This window comes from Rhinoderma darwinii, chromosome 5 (assembly GCF_050947455.1).
Source record: "Rhinoderma darwinii isolate aRhiDar2 chromosome 5, aRhiDar2.hap1, whole genome shotgun sequence".
Lineage (NCBI taxonomy): Eukaryota > Metazoa > Chordata > Amphibia > Anura > Rhinodermatidae > Rhinoderma > Rhinoderma darwinii.
Window position 1 is genome coordinate 162010405 of NC_134691.1, and position 15110 is coordinate 162025514.

At 39.7% G+C, this 15110-nt stretch overlaps 1 protein-coding gene across 3 annotated transcripts in view; it reads left to right on the forward strand.

Moving 5' to 3' along the window:
- WRNIP1 (WRN helicase interacting protein 1) overlaps positions 1-7613 on the forward strand; it is a 118365-nt gene extending 110752 nt beyond the window's left edge. For 2 of the 3 annotated variants that reach the window (XM_075826695.1, XM_075826696.1), the window contains 2 exons: positions 426-505; positions 7169-7613. In XM_075826695.1, the coding sequence (XP_075682810.1) occupies positions 426-505; positions 7169-7429 (341 nt within the window). In that variant the 3' untranslated portion in view covers positions 7430-7613. The remainder of the gene's footprint in view (positions 1-425; positions 506-7168) is intronic. The other variant, XM_075826697.1, reaches the window with a different exon arrangement.
- The last annotated feature ends 7497 nt before the right edge of the window (positions 7614-15110 follow it).

Below are 15110 nucleotides of genomic sequence, written 5' to 3' on the forward strand. Positions count from 1 at the left end.
AATGCTATAATTTTTTGTCGATTTAGGTCAAATTTATTAGCTGGGAGTTGTTGTTAATAATAGCATGCGAGCTACGCTGTTTCCGTAACTGCCATACACTTTGCCAAAACGCTGTTTTCATCTAACGTGGTCGGAAATCACACGCTTCATCGGAAATACACCGGTAGAATGGGGTTTAGGGGGCACCGTTCCAGAGATAGGTGCGGGTCCCAGAGGTGGGACCCGCATCTATCTGACATTTATGACGTATCCTATGGATACGTCATAAATGTCCCTGATGGTAAAAGCCCTTTAAAACACAAAGTATATTATCAATGTATTGTAATGTGTATTTTAAAACACAGATTAATACGGATTTGTGTAAATTGTTTTTTTGTTATGATTTTAAATGTGGACTATGTTTGTTTTTTTTTGTTTTTTCTCAGGACTGGCAGATCCTCTAGCTTTACCCCAGGCAGTTTCAGCTTACCAAGCCTGCCATTTTATTGGAATGCCGGAATGTGATGTAAGGCACTTTTCCCTTTGCTTATCTAGAGCTTCCTCCGTTATCTACGGCAACAAGTGTTATTGTAATGTCAAGTGACCGAAATTGCTTTTAATTTCTGTACACGGACGCCTATGAAAATTATGCTCCGCATACATCTTCCCCAAAAGTGCAAATATACATACAGTAGTGTTCAAAAAAATAGCAGTCCAACATAATTGACATGATTAAATCAATATTTTTGGTAGAAGTAATATTTCTACATAGTAGAGAAAACCAGAGCCAACAATTAGGACATGCATGCCGCTCATTCTGAGTAATTGAATCATTCATTGAAAGGGACTTGTACAAAATAATAGCAGTGAGGCGTTAAATTGGTGAAGTCATTTATTCCGTGGAATAACAGGTGTCAATTTTGGCCCTTATTTAAGGTAGGAGGGTGGCAATTGTTGAACATGTTGGTTATAGTGCATTTCTTTCTGAAATACTCAGGAAAATGGGTCGTTCCAGGCATTGTTCTGATTAAAAACGTACTTTGATTAAAAAGTTGATTGGAGAGGGAAAAACTTATAGAGAAGTGCAGCAAATTATAGGCTGCTCAGCTGAAATGATTTCAAATGCATTGAAGTGGCAACCAAAACCTTAAAGATGCAGAAGGAAGTGGGGAACATCTGTTCGATTGGATAGAAGAATAAACAAAATGGCAAAGGCTCAACCAATGATCACCTCCAAAACGATGAAAGAAGATCTGAAGTTATCAGTGAGTTCTGCTACAATCAGAAGACTATTAAGTGAAGCCAAGTTACCCCAAGATCTCCCCGCAAAGTCCCATTGTTGAAAAAAAGACATGTCCTGAATAGTTTAAAATTTGCCAAGGAACACATTGACTGGCCCAAAGAGAAATGGCGACACATTTTGTTGACTGATGAAAGCAAAGTTGTTCTTTTTGGATCTAGTGGCCGCAGACAGAATGTCAGACGACCCCCGAGCACTGAATTCAAGTCACAGTACACTGTGAGGACAGTAAAGCATAGTGGTGAAAAAATCATTATATTTCTCATACCATGGTGTTGGCCTATTTATCGCATACAAGGGATCATGGATCAGTTTGAATATGGCTGTATCAACACGACAATTACCCATAACACTCCAGTAAGTGATCAATATCTTGGTTACAGACAAACAGGATTGAGGTAATGGAGAATTACTGTAGGATTGAGGTAATGGCTCAATCCCATAGAGAACTTTTGGGGTAACATCAAAAATGCGGTTTGAGGCAAAACCCAAAAATGCAGAAGAACTGTGGAATGTCGTCCAATCTTCCTGGACTGGTATAAGTGTTCAGAGGTGCCAGAAGTTGGTCCACTCCATCCATGTAACACAGATGTCAAGCCGTTCTCAGAAACAATGGTTATGCCACTAAATATTAGATCCGTCAAGTGAAATCTGAAACATTTTTTTCAGTTTATACATTACACTTTTGAGTTTTTGGCACTGCTATTTTTTTTTTAACAGCCTAATATTCCTTTTTCTTTACTTTCTGTAAAGGATTAACACAAACTGGATGCAATTTGTTAATGTTTTTATTTGGAATTGAATGTGTAGTATTTCCAGTGCATTTAGGCAAATAAAAGTTATTTTATAATGATTTGCGCTCTCACTGCTATTTTTTTGAACACTACTGCGTATGTGTAAAATTAGAACATTATTATGTATTTGTCCATGTTCTGCAGCTATGTGATGCTCGATGACTCTGCTGGAAGTTCCAGACACTTTTCATTGGCATAAATTCAAGCATTTTCCAAATGTGTTTACAATGTAACATTGACATAACCTGAATTAACACAGCAGTAAAAGTGCATTTCATGGTGTCTGCTACCCTTTGTACTCTAGCTGTATGTATAAATAGGTGTCTGTATAAAAGCGGAATTATTTTCTGATGCAGTAGCCTTTTCACTGTGCTGCATCCGTCTGGAGGAGTAAAAGCTCCCTGCTCAGGTAGCGGAAGGCTTGGAGCAGACCTGCCCGAGCGGGCAGGATATAAATCTGCATTGATCTCACCCGTTTAAGCCCTTAGGTGCGGCAGTCAATAGTGACCGCCGCATATCTGTTTTAGAGGGAGGGGGCTCCCTCTATCACCCCATTGGCACACGATTGCAGGGTGCCGATGGTTTTTATAGCAGCCAGGGGCCTAACAAAGGTCTCCAGGTCTGGTTTCAGTAAATGCCAGAGGCATGACCTAACAGATGCCTGTCGGTTTTACACTGACAGGCAATCATACACTGCAATACCGAAGTATTGCAGTCTATTATAAAGGCGATCCAATGATCGCATAGTAAAGTCCCCCAGTGGGACTAAAAAAAGTTAAAGGTTTATAATATTGCCGCGTCTGTAATTACTCCCAACTATAAAGCGATTACAATATTTAACGTGCACGGTGAACGCCGTAACAAATAAAGTAAAAAGACTATGTCAGAATTGCTGTATAGTATTCATCCTATTCAAAAAGTCGTATTTCTCCCAAAATAGTACCAATAAAAACTACAAGTCGTCCCGTAAAAAAATTGTTATCTATACCACTCGGTAAAAGGTGTAAATTTAAGATGCAAAAAAGAATGGCAATATTGCTTATTTTTTTTCTATCCCCACACCAAAAAAAAAAGTTTAAAAGTTAGTCAATAAATTATATGTACCCCAAAATGGTGCTATACAACATGTCCCGCAAAAAAAAAAGTCCTTGTCGACCAAAAAATAAAGTTACAGCTTGGTAAAACATAAAAATTTGCTTGGTCATTAAGACCTAAAATAGGCTGGTCACTAATGGGCTAAAGGCTATGTACACCTTGGAAAACTTGTTGTTTTTTTTAATATAAAATTGTATCAGTGTGTTTGGTGCAACTTTCTATTACTTAAAAATTATTACTTTTTTAGATACAGCTGCTTTGTATCCTGTATATAGAACAGCTGTAACTAGTGCTGAAACCTGTATCAGTCAGGTCAGCGGCACTGACGGGTTTAGTGACAGTTGGTCTTGATCGAGCGGTTACCGATCACATCTAGGTTCATAACTTAGATGTATTCGATAACGGGGAAAAAAAAGATGTTTTCAAAGGTGTACATAGCCGTTATTCATTGTATGTCGCCTTTACAAATATTTGTGATACAATGGGTCGTTCTAAAGAGTTCACTGAATTCTAGCGTGGTACTGGAATAGCAACAACCTTGGCAACAAGTCAGTTGGTGAAATTTCTTCCCTCCTAGATATTCCATGATCAACTTTAAGTGGTATTAGAAAAAGGAAGCGTTTCGGAACCACAGCAACTCTGCCACGATGTTGGCCAACCACGTAAAGTTACAGAGCGCTGTCGCCTAGTGCTGAGGCACATAGTTCATGAAAGTTGCTGACTCAGTAAGGGCATGACCACACATGGCGGAATTCCTCCGCAACTGTCCGCATCAATGCCGCACAGAATCTGCGTTGCAGATTCTGCAGCGGATCTGCACAAAATGTGCAGAAAATTGATGCGGACTGGCCGCTGCGGACTGCAGGAAAAGTGCTTCTCTTCTCCCTATTCAGTGCAGGATAGAGAGAAGGGACAGCACTTTCCCTAGTGAAAGTCAAAGAATTTCATACTTACCGCCCGTTGTCTTGGTGACGCGTCCCTCTTTCGGCATCCGGCCCGACCTCCCTGGATGACGCGGCAGTCCATGTGACCGCTGCAGCCTGTGCTTGGCCTGTGATTGGCTGCAGCCGTCACTTACACTGAAACGTCATCCTGGGAGGCCGGACTGGAGACAGACGCAGGGAGTTCTCGGTAAGTATGAACTTATATTTTTTTTTACAGATACATGTATATTGAGATCGGTAGTCACTGTCCCGGGTGCAGAAACAGTTACTGCTGATCGCGTAACTCTTTCAGCACCCTGGACAGTGACTATTTACAGACGTCTCCTAGCAACGCTCCCGTCATTACGGGAGCCCCATTGACTTCCTCAGTCTGGCTGTAGACCTAGAAATACATAGGTCCAGCCAGAATGAAGAAATGTCATGGTAGTAAAAACAATACGCTCCGCAGCACACATAAGATCTGCGGACTTCATTGCGGAATTTTGACTCTCCATTGAAGTCAATGGAGAAATTCCGCCATGAGTCCGCAACCAGTCCGCCACTGCTCCGCAACAGACAGAGCATGCTGCGGACACCAAATTCCGCTCCGCAGCCTATGCTCCGCAGCGGAATTGTACGCATCGTGTAAACGAACACTGCTAAATTAAAGTGAAAGTCAATGGAGAAACGGCTCCGCTGCGGATTAACGCTGCGGAGTGTCCGCAGCAGAATTTAAGTGAAATTCCGCTATGTGTGAACCCGCCCTAAATGCAGAGTTCCAAACCTCCCTTGGCATTAACATCCGTAGAAAAACTATGTGCCGGGAGCTTCATGGCATTGGTTTCCATGGCAGTGCAGCTGCATGCAAGCCTTACATCACCAAGTACAATGCCAAGCGTCAGATTAAGTGGTGTAAAGCACGCCACCAGTGTTCTGTGGAGTGTAGAATCACTTTATAGTGATCAGAGAAGGTCTCAGTACTCGGACCCCCACCAATCAAAACTTCCAACGTGTCAGTATGACCTTTCAAAATGTTATGAAAGTAGGGGTCCACGTTCATGGTCTCTGTCATTTGAACAAACTTCTTCCCATCTGATGGTAACTATAAATTCTATGCCAACGGCAATTGTCTTTAAAAACAAAAATGTTTTCTACCTTAAAAAAATCGCAGTAAATTGCCAGCCACTTGGTGTCGCCCTTTTATTTTGCTGTCTACTGCCTGTCAGGAGTAATCGGTCTCTAAGAACAGAGATGCTGGGATGGATTACAGGAAGTGGGTGCAGGTCCATGCAGGCATCCAGCACACTCCCGGGTGTCTCTCTCCTATGGCTCTTCTCTCTGAAATGCATCCATTATAAATACACAAAAGAGGGGTTTAGTACTGACCAACTGCCCATTGGACCATTCATGTGCGCACTTCCGAGTAGGGATGTCACGATACCAGAATTTGGACTTCGATACCGATACTTCGTTTAGTATTGCGATTTCGATACCAATTTCGATACTTTTGGCAACAGTAATAAAAAAAAAATTCTTCCGTTTTTTCTGATGTGAGGCGCGACGTGTGATGAATTTTGAACGCGCCTCACATTAATAGTAATCCCATCATGTTTCTCAGTCATAATGGGTTAATGTGCGAGGTATATGATGGGGTTAATTACTATTAATGTGAGGAACATGGAGTGTAAATTCATCGCACCTCGCGCCTCACATTAATAAGTGAATGAAAGCCGTGTTTATTTCATTTTTTTACAGCGTACACATCATAAATGATGCAAAAAAATTGTTGTCCGCGCCATTATTGAATGTGTATATTTTATGTATTGAGACTTATTTTAATGTTTATTGTAAAAAAGGTGAATGTGTATTTTTGTAAAAATTTAACAATACTTTGTTTTTACTTTATTTTTAAACTTTAATGTACTGACATATATCAGATATACGCCAGTGCATTAGCCTGTGGACAGATAGCACACAGGCAGTTGTTAGCACATACCAAAGTATGTCCTAACAACATGAAATATGGTAAGACAGCCCTGGGGTCAGTCAATAGACCCTGAGCTGTCTGCCCATATATGGTATGGCCCTCGATCGCGTCACAGGAATTCCCTGTGATGCGATCCAGGGGCATCCCCCCTGCTCATTTTCTCCTGAATGCTGCTGTCAGCTGTGATCGCAGCATTCAGGGGAATAACGGCGGAGATGAGAGGTTTCTCTGACCTCTGCCGTTAGAGCGGGGCTGCGGCTGTGTAATACAGCCATTGCCCCGCTCCTGACAGGAAGTGCGCGCGCGGTCAGCATGAGGAGGTGCTGCCGGCGCTGCACTAATGAGCGGCAGTTCAGGCACTGAGGACAGAACACGGGGGTGTTTTGTAGAGCGCCCGCCATGTTCTGTCTTCAGTGCCGCCGCTCATTAGTGCAGCGCCGGCCGCATCGCATCATCCTGACCCCGCGAACTTATCATGACTAAGGAGCGGGGCTGTGGCTGAATTACACAGCCGCAGCCGCGCTCCCATACATTCATGTATTACTATACTGAGCTGTGCGGCTGCGCAGCGAAGTATCGAAATACAGGAAATAGCGGTATCGAACCGTTTAGGGATGCACAGTATCGAAACAGTATAGAAGTTTCGATGCACCGTGCATCCCTACTTCCGAGTATGCACAATGCATGATGGAAAGTCATGGAAATGTCACACTCCACAGTACACGTCACCTGTAATTGAGTCAATGAAAAGAATCTGAGCAAGACAATCATGCAGCTGCAAGGGGCTAGAATACTGCCATGACCAAAATAAAAGCATGGAATAGTAGCAGCATCAAAGTAAGCACAATATGTACTCTTTTTTTTATTTATTTATTTATTTATTTATTTTTGGATGCAGTTACAGGTATGCTTTAAAAGTTTTGGATTTATAAAGATTAAAAATTTGATCTGTTCTCACAGCCTATCCTTACAGATATGGAAAATTGTTAAGTGAAGTTTCACTTAAGTTTTATATAGTAAAATAAAATATTTGTTTACTTTACTATTTAGCGAACTGCTAATAAATTCTGCTTTTATGTTTCATTTGCAGGTTATACTGGCCCAGTGTGTTATGTACTTAGCCCGTGCCCCAAAATCAATTGCAGCATATAGTGCATACAGCAAGGTGAAAGAGCACTTAAAAAACCATAAGGGGCCTTTACCGCCAGTCCCCCTCCACTTGCGAAACGCACCAACAAAGCTCATGAAGAATTTGGGTTATGGCAAAGGCTACAAATATAATCCCATGTATGGTGAGCCGGTCAATCAGGATTACCTGCCTCCAGAAGCGAAAGGAATCAAATTTGTTTGAGTTAAATTTGTACTATATTTGTTCTGTGAACATGTACTTTTCTGTGCTGTTTTTGTATTACAGAGCTACAATCCTGCCACACATTTGCTAATCTAGAAACAGAGTTTTGCAGAGTATTGTTTAAGACACGCATTAAAGAACTAGTTTTAATGAAATTCATGTGCAAAATATAATGTCAATTGAATACTGTGTTTCCCAGTGTGTCTTCAGTTTTAATGCAACTGCCTCTATGTAACTTGATGTGTCCGATTTCACAATAATGCTTTTAATGTACAGGTACACAAATCTATGTTACAGAATTAGAGAGTCTAAATCATTAAACATCAGCTATTGTTTTCACTTATGTAATGCTAGGCATTCAATTACAATTTAGGTTGTTTCTTAAGGCCGTTTTACACAAGCCAATTATCGAGCAAACGAGCGTTCATTGCCGATTTATTGCCCTGTGTAAACAAAGCAATGATGAGCCGATGATTGTATAGATTATGTAGCCGAAAATATTATCGTTGTCGCTAGCACATCTCCCTGTGTAAACGTAGTAATGATTGCTTGGGAAACGATCGCTTGAGAAAGGTGCAAATGAGCGTCGATCAATGATGAGACTTGTTGATCGGTGCTCGTTTACATTGCCCACATTGCATCGTGTAAGAGGACCCTTATTCGTGCCCATGTCCAGTAAGTTTTTATTCATTATTTTTTTTTAAAAACCGCAAATTGGCAATTCAAATACGTTCAACTTTGTGTTTTTAGGGTTTTCTCAATTTGTTTAAAAAAGCTACCAAATCGGTTTTGTTTTTTTTGTTGATAATCTTGTAGATTTTTATTAAACTTTGCAATTCACAATATTAAAAAAATAGAAAGGACTAACCTTTTTCTATTTTAGCCGGAATGCAACAATTTTTGCATAAGCAGCCCTTGTAACCCTCATTTAAATAGTAGCCAACTTTTCAACAAAATTTGCGTAAATCAATAGTACAAGCAAATATAATAAACGTTGTAATTTATTTTATTATATAAAAATGCATTTTTCTCTAATTATCAGCCCGTTTCCCCTCCCCCTTCCCTCCTTTCTAATGGTTCATACACTCTGAATTTACTTCTAGGTTGGGTTCCCACAGAGCAGATTTGGCCTGCATTTTGTAAGCCAAAACCAGAATTGAGAATATAAGGCCTTTCTTTATATTTACAATAAAAGTGATCAAAAAGTCGCATGTACGCCAAAATAGTACCAATAAAAACTACAACCTGACCCGCAAAAAAACAAGCACTTGCACAGCTTTTTTGACTGAAAAATAAAAATGTTATGGCTCTCAGAATATGGTGACACAAAAAATAATTTATTTTTATAAATAAGTGCAAACGCTGCAAAACAAAGACATACATATGGTATTGCCGTAATCGTTTCAACCCGCAGAGTAAAGTAAAATGGTCATTTATAGCCCCGTAAAAAAAAAAAGAATAAAAAACATTGTGAGAATTTATGGTTTTTGGTCACCTTGCATGCCAAAAAATGGAATAAAAAGTGATCATAAAAATCGCATGTACCCTAAAATGGTACCAATGAAAACTACAGATTGTCCCGCAACAAATAAGCCCTCACACAGCTCCGGTGAAGGAAAAATAAAGAAGTTCTGGCTCTCAGAATATGGCGATACAAAATGTGCAGTGTTCCAAAAGCGGATAAGATTGGACACCATTTATCAGTGCGACACTAGCCACATACAGCGCTGCTCATTAACCCCCTTCACACACCACGACTTAATAGCATGTCGTGGTGTTGGGGGTGATGTATGGATCAGACTCACGCGCTGAGCCCGCGCCATACGCGGCGGGTGTCAGCTGTGTATTACAGCGAACTCCCGGGACTAACAGACAGGAACAGCGATCACGCTGGTACAGGAGCCTGTGAAAATGACAATATACTGCAATACATTAGTATTTCAGTGTATTGTACCAGCTAGTTCAAGTCCCCTGGGGGGACTAATAAAATGTGTAAAAACAAAAGTAAATAGTTATTAGTGAAAAAAAATAATTCTCTAAAGTAATGTAAAAAAGACACAATCTGTATTGCTGTGTCTGTGAGGGTATGTGCACACACACTAATTACGTCCGTAATTGACGGACATATTTCGGCCGCAAGTACCGGACCGAACATAGTGCAGGGAGCCGTGCTCTTAGCATCATACTTATGTACGATGCTAGGAGTCCCTGTCTCGCTGCAGGACAACTGTCCCGTACTGTAATCATGTTTTCAGTACAGGACAGTTGTCTTGCAGCGAGGCAGGGACTCCTAGCATCGTACATAAGTATGATGCTAGGAGCCCGGCTCCCTGCACTGTGTTCGGTCCGGTACTTGCGGCCGAAATATGTCCGTCAATTACGGACGTAATTAGTGTGTGTGCACATACCCTAAAAGTCCAAACTATTACAATATACCATTATTTAACTTGCACGGTGAATGCCGTGAAAAATAAAGAATTTAAAGCTTCAAAATCACTGTTTTTTGGTCACCTTGGCTCTAACAAAAAATGTAATAAAAGTGCTCAAAGTTGTATGTACTAAAAAAAAAAATGGTACCAATAAAAACTACAGCTTGTCCTGCAAAAACTAAGCTCTCACACCACTCTATTGACGGAAAAATAAAAAAGTTATGGCTCTTGGAAGCCAGGAGGGGGACAAAAAAAAGATCAGTCCGGAAAGGGTTAATTATTTTCTAATGGAAAAAAACATTTATACATGTGGGGTATTGCCGTACTCGGGAGAACTTGTTTTACAAATGTTTGGGTGCTTTTTTCCTCCTTTATCCTTTTGTGAAATTGAAAAAATTCTACATTTTAGTGGAAATAATGTTGATATTCATTTTCACAGCCTAATTCTAATAAAATCTGCAAAAGACCTGTGGGGTCTAAATGCTCACTATATCCCTAGATAGATTCCTTAAGTGGTGTAGTTTCCCAAATGGGGTCACTTTTGTGTGGTTTCCACTGTTTTGGCCTCTCAGGGGCTTTGCAAATTCGGCATGGCACCCGAAAACCATTTCCGCTAAATTTGAGCTCCAAAAGCCAAATAGCGCTCCTTCCCTTCTAAGCCCTGCTGTGGGTCCAAACAGCAGTTTATTACCACATATGGTGTATTACCGTATTCGGGAGAAATTGTTTTACAAATGTTGGGGTGCTTTTTCTCCTTTAGTACTTGTAAAAATTAAAAATGTCTACTTTTTTCAGAAAAAAAACTAGATTTTCACTTTTACAGACTAATTCCAATGAATTCCGCTAAAACAACGGTGGGGTCAAAATGCTAACTTTACCCCTAGAAAATTCCTTGAGGGGTGTAGTTTCCAAAATAGGGTCACTTTTGGGGGGTCTTTGCTGTTTTGGCATCACAAGACCTCTTCAAAACTGACATGGTGCCTAAAATATATTCTAAAAAAAAAAAAAAAGGAAGCCCCAAAATCCACTAGGAGCTTCTTTGCTTCTGAGGCCGGTGTTTCAGTCCATTACCACACTAGGGCCACATGTTGGATATTTCTGAAAACTGCAGAATCTGGGCAATAAATATTGAGTTGCATTTCTCGAGTAAAACCTTCTGTGTTACAGAAAAACATTTTACAAACAAATTTCATTTTTTTTTACCAAAATTAATAAGTTTCACCTCTACTTTGCTTTAATTCCTGTGAAACGCATAAAGGGTTAAAACACTTTCTGAATGCTGTTTTGAATACTTTGAGGGGTGAAGTTTTTAAAATTGGGTGACTTATTGGGGACTTTCTAAAATTAGTCTTGACATTTTCTTGAAAATATGAGAAATTGCTGCTAAAGTTCTAAGCCTTGTAACGTCCTAGAAAAATAAAAGGATGTTCAAAAAACGATGCAAACAAAGTAGACATATGGGAAATGTAAACTAGTAACTATTTTGTGTGGTATTACTATCTGTTTTACAAGCAGATCCATTTAAATTGAGAAAAAATGCTAATTTTTGCAAATTTTCTCTAAATCTTGGTGTTTTTTACAAATAAATATTGAATTTATCGACTAAATTATTTCACTAACCTAATGTACAATATGTCACAAGAAAACAATCTCAGAATCGCTTGGATAGGTAAAAGCATTCCAGAGTTATTACCACATAATGTAACACATGTCAGATTTGAAAAAATCGGCTTCGCCCTGAAGACTAAAACAGGCTCCGACCTGAAGGGGGTTAAAGTCTTCATTATTTGGTTAGCGATCATCTATACACTGCGTGTTTTCACAGCCCACACGTTGCTCAGCATACATTGTTCCTGCTCCAGATTCTTTTGTAAATGTGATGACAAGCACGCTTGGAATTTCTATTAGATCTTCCTAATTTTTATTAAACTGGTATTCAATGTCTCCAATATACTTTCCATATGCTGTATCATTGATCTCAATTGTTTTTACACAGCTGCAATAGAAGAAAAAACATTGAAATATCGATTTGTGAGCCATCTATAGAGATATATACGGTGTTGATCAAATTCCATGTCATTCAAATGGTTTTCTGTGTTAGACAGCCTATTGTAAAATGCTCAATTAAAGGGGTAGTCCACTTTCAGCAAATTAACGCCTTATAGGCCTGTTAAGATAGTAGTGTTTATACCCTTAATTGATACCCCAAGAATTTAGCCAGAGTCCCATCAAGCAGATTTGTAATGCTTCATTCTTCCAGGGAAAATTAGCATTTTTATTGTGGGTTCTGCACAATAACTGTGGATCGTTTGTGGCAGTACTGGGACCCCACCCTACAATCCATGTAGAAAGGGGTTGTTCCTTTTTTTTTTATAATTCTTGATCATTGGTGGCAGTAGTGGGACCCCTCTACACTCGGCTTGTTGTCAACAGCCAGCAATGTGAAAAAGGGGTTGTCACGCTTGGAAACGTCTTTAACCCCCTAAAGGGAACCGGTCATCCGTTTTTACGACCCTAAAAGACTATAACTGCTATATAGAAACATTTCAAAACATATCCATGTATTGTAGTTGTATTAAAGCATACTTTAGAAAAATAAGTTACTGGACCATCTGCAAATTATTCTCAAAGTGTCTGCTGGGCAATTCTTTAGCAGACAAGTGTCCCTCAATATCAGCCACAACACTTTCCTTCTAGGCTTCACCGTGCAGAATAAATAACATTTATTCTATTATACGGGTTGTTACGGTGGCAGCAATACAAATTGTCTAGTATTTTATATTTTTAAAAAGTGGAAAAAAATTGTTTTTACATTTGATTTTTTTTTCACAATCTTTGAAGACCCACTATGGGGCGTGATCATGTGATCCTTTGACGGCTTACATAATACATTGCTTCTGTGGTGCAGATTATTTTGCGGTCAGTCTTATACTGACAGGCAGCATATTAGGCCTTGTGTAGGCACACATACATGGCAGACCTGGGGACCCTTGTTAGGCCCCCGATTGCAACCCATCAGATGGGTTCCAGAGGAAAACCTCTACCTAAATAAAACAACTTGGGTGCCGCAGTCGCTATTCTCCTCACCGATCAGTTATCTCTGATCCCGGCTGTTGCAGCAGGATGTCGGCTGTATGTTACAAATGTCCCTTTGATTCTCCTGAAGGTACCAGGAGAGCGGCTAATACATTACAGTAGTTTATTTCTCTATAGCTACTTTACCTATTACCCAAATTATTCCCACTCATAAAGAAAGCTGTTTTTGTGGAATAAATTTATAGTATACTAGTAAATCAACCATAATCTAATTCTGGGAATATTCAGCTTTTATTCTCTCCAATGCGGAGCTGATCTTATATATAATATATAGCAATTTAATGTCACAGTTTAACGATTCTATTGGAGAAGTATTAGGCCAGGACCACACACAGCGTTTTGATGCAGTTTTTGGCTCTGTTTTTTGAGCCAAACACAGGAGAGGACACCAAAGAATGGATATGCATCAGTCTTTTCTATACAGTAAAGAAGGGAGGAAACCTCCAGCTCACCAGTTTGATGCGTCTCCAGACTCTCCGCTCGGATCCCCGCTACGGCTTGCGGTATGCAAATAGAAGAAATGATCCAGCGCTGAGTCGTACTTTGGATTTAAAAAGGAAGCAGTATTCCCACCTTTATTGGGGTATTGAAATAAAATTGAAGGGAGACGCAGTCCCAAGACGTGTGTGAATAGTAGGCGGTTTGCCCTGGCCTACGCGTTTCAAGCGTAAAAGTGGTTATCCAGGATTAGAAAAACATGACTGGTTTCTTCCAAAAACACCACCACCCCTGTACTTTGGTTTTGTGTGGTATTGCAACTGAGCTCCGTTGAAGTGAAGGGGGCTGAGCTGCAATGCTACAAACAAGGGTGGCACTTTTTAGAAGAAAGCAGCCATGTTTTTCTAATCCTAGACCACTCCTTTAACCTCAGCACTGAGGACATTAAAATCGCCCGGCACAAAGGTCATTTTAGGACAGTAAATGAAATAAAATGTAAGGAATTTAGACGTACATTTGATACTTAATAAACATCTATGTTCTCATTTCTCTGTATAGCATCATGTTGCTTCCATCTGTATTACCAGACTTTCTGACACCTTTCTGTCTGATCTGTGTTCTTGTGCTTTAATTTGAATCACATCTGTTTTTACGTCCTTTAAGCCACTGTTCGTTTTGTGTCCAAAACTTCAGCATTGTTTAGCTGTATAGTATATACAGCGCCTTTTAAAAAAAAAAAGAAAAAGATTTTCCAGACACATTAACTTCTATGGGTCCGATATGAGAATAAAAAACTTTAGTATATTCAGTGAAAGGATTATTTTACATTCCAGCGCCACCAAACCTTGCTGCTTTCGTAATATGATGGCATCATCTAAGGCCTTGTCCACACACAAATCGACGAGAAACAACAATTACGCAGCAAACTACAATGCGCTGCGTAATTTCTTACAGGAGGTGGAAATGACATGGGAAGAAGAAATATCACCATCACACAGCCCTTGAAAAAACGCAGCAAAAAAATATGCTTTTTTTTGTCCGCAGTGAAAAAACGCATGGAATGGTGGGGATTTTCTGCAATGGATTGTCTGCTAGTTGAAGAATAAATGCTGTGGAAATTTTCTGCAGCAAATCCGTTACATGTGGACAAGCCCTTATACTCCCCAGTTATCTCCTAGCAGTAGCAGGCTACGATTTTCCGCATTCAGGTGACGTGTTAGTAGGGACAACAGATTAGGTACAGGAGGAAGCGTGCAGCTTCTTGGAGAGATGGTGATGGAATAGAGTAGGATCTACGATATACAGTGAGTATATTGGAAAAAAAAAAAATTTTTACATTTTCATAAACTAGAAGGCAATTTATTGTACAGAAGACATTTTCTAAAACTGAATTTGTTTACAAAAGGACAAGATAAAGTTTTTGGGTTCTAAATCCGCTAAACTTATCCCAGAATTAAAGAAATTGTTAAAGGGGTTTCTGATAAATTGTGGTTACTTTTGAGATTTTCTTGAAGTCCAGGTGACGTGTAAACACGGCACACACCGGATCATAGTAGCGGCCACATGATGTATTCACATGATCGCTTTGTCCATAGCTTACACCACTCAGTGTCATTTCTTTTCAATTAAGTCTCCATGTAAAGCAGACCTACTTGAAGTTAAATAAAATGGAACCTTTTGGTGTATTGAAAATGAGATATTTAACCCCTTAATGGGCA